The 1940-nt window shown below is 54.4% G+C and overlaps 1 protein-coding gene across 1 annotated transcript; it reads left to right on the plus strand.

Moving 5' to 3' along the window:
• Positions 1–422: 422 nt before the first annotated feature.
• PHYSODRAFT_321215 (hypothetical protein) lies at positions 423–1241 on the plus strand (the record flags this gene model as incomplete). The annotated part of the gene is made up of 4 exons (XM_009516378.1): positions 423–455; positions 523–664; positions 688–1153; positions 1232–1241. 4 exons carry the CDS (start codon positions 423–425, stop codon positions 1239–1241), a joined length of 651 nt encoding a protein of 216 aa, XP_009514673.1.
• Positions 1242–1940: the final 699 nt, after the last annotated feature.

A 1940-nucleotide genomic window follows, 5' to 3' on the forward strand; every position in this document is an offset into this window, starting at 1 on the left:
TGTACCGGCTCAATGTGTACCATCTCACCAAGTTGCTAATCACTCTACCGTACGCGTATGATAAGAGGAGGGTGCGTAACTATACAGATTTGTGGTGCAAAATATACAACTTTGGGGAGCAACCATATTGTGGGGGATGGAATATGTAACCCTGGCTAGATTATAATAAGATGGTTCGAAGTATAACGGCCGGCCGGCGGATTTACCCCGGCCTCTTAGCCGGACGGCAAAATTGCGGGGCGGCTGAATTGACTCGGCTTCTTATCCGAGTGACTGGATTGCTAGGACCCCGCAGTGATCGGTTGTACATACGCTGCCCCGGTCATGTTCCGAGCCGAGTTGGTGAGGGACCTGACCATCACTCCTCGAGTCGAGTCCAATCTCGGCCAAAACACCAACAGCAGCGAACAAGTCTCTGTGCCATGTCGTCGTCCGGCACTCCTGCCGCTCCTCCGGTACGTTCATCACCTCTGATGGCTCCATCCATTCTGCTGCTGACCCTTCTTCCACTGATCTTCACAGGCTTCAGCTGCATCACCTTTGCAGTCGTCACATCCTTTCGCGCGAGATGAGGAGGAGTCCGCTGAGTTGGTCGACTCGGCGTCCCGGGCTCGCGGGGTCAGCGATGGGCAGGAGCACCCTGTCATCGATCTGACAACCTCCCGTGGGCTCGGCCGGGAGTCCAAGCCGGCATCTCGCACTTCTCCTCGCCGTCACCGAGTCCGCGTGGTGACACCACTTCGGGCACCGCCGACCTTGGTCGGTCGGACTCGGCTGGACCGGTGAGTCTCGACTCTCTCGCTGCGCTGATCCATGCGCAGTCCAAGCAACGCCGCATCGAGAACGCGGACTTGGCTCGGCTGTTGTCGTTCGTGATCACTCGTCCCGCGCCGGCGGCTGATAGAGAGGTCCGCCGAGCTGCCCTCGAGGCGACGTCCGTCAGCAAACTCGTGAGCCTCCTTCGCGGTCAGCATCAACCTCAAATTCAAGCTGGTGATGTCGCTGCACTGAGGTTCGAGCTGGAGTCTGCTCGGACTATCAACGCTGACTTGTCTCGGCGGCTGGATTCACAGGCGCCTGTGAAGGCCGACCTCGAGGAACGGTTGAAGACTGTCGAGGAGGAACGTGACCGATGGAAAGCCGAGTCGAAGAAGTCGTCCCCCCTCCTAGTAGTACATAAGATAACATTACGAGGTCGTTATTTTTGTCACCCTATCCCTGCACCTTCTAGACACCCCTAAAATAGGAGTAAAATACGTCTAATGCATATTTTACTACTTTTGGAAACAATAGAGCTCAGTAATTTAGGTAACCCTCACCCAATCGCCCCATCTCTTGCGCTACACTAATTCAAATTCCATAGCGCCAAACCCCAACCAATCCGCCTATCTGTACCAAATAACGTCGCGTCCAAACGCGATTTGAACTCCAACAAATCGCTCACACAAAAATTAGTTGTACCGTCTCAACGTGTATCGTCTCAATGTGTACCGGCTCAATGTGTACCATCTCACCAAGTTGCTAATCACTCTACCGTACGCGTATGATAAGAGGAGGGTGCGTAACTATACAGATTTGTGGTGCAAAATATACAACTTTGGGGAGCAACCATATTGTGGGGGATGGAATATGTAACCCTGGCTAGATTATAATAAGATGGTTCGAAGTATAACGGCCGGCCGGCGGATTTACCCCGGCCTCTTAGCCGGACGGCAAAATTGCGGGGCGGCTGAATTGACTCGGCTTCTTATCCGAGTGACTGGATTGCTAGGACCCCGCAGTGATCGGTTGTACATACGCTGCCCCGGTCATGTTCCGAGCCGAGTTGGTGAGGGACCTGACCATCACTCCTCGAGTCGAGTCCAATCTCGGCCAAAACACCAACAGCAGCGAACAAGTCTCTGTGCCATGTCGTCGTCCGGCACTCCTGCCGCTCCTCC

The sequence above is a fragment of the Phytophthora sojae genome, assembly GCF_000149755.1.
Source record: "Phytophthora sojae unplaced genomic scaffold PHYSOscaffold_1, whole genome shotgun sequence".
NCBI classification, from domain to species: Eukaryota; Oomycota; class Peronosporomycetes; order Peronosporales; family Peronosporaceae; genus Phytophthora; species Phytophthora sojae.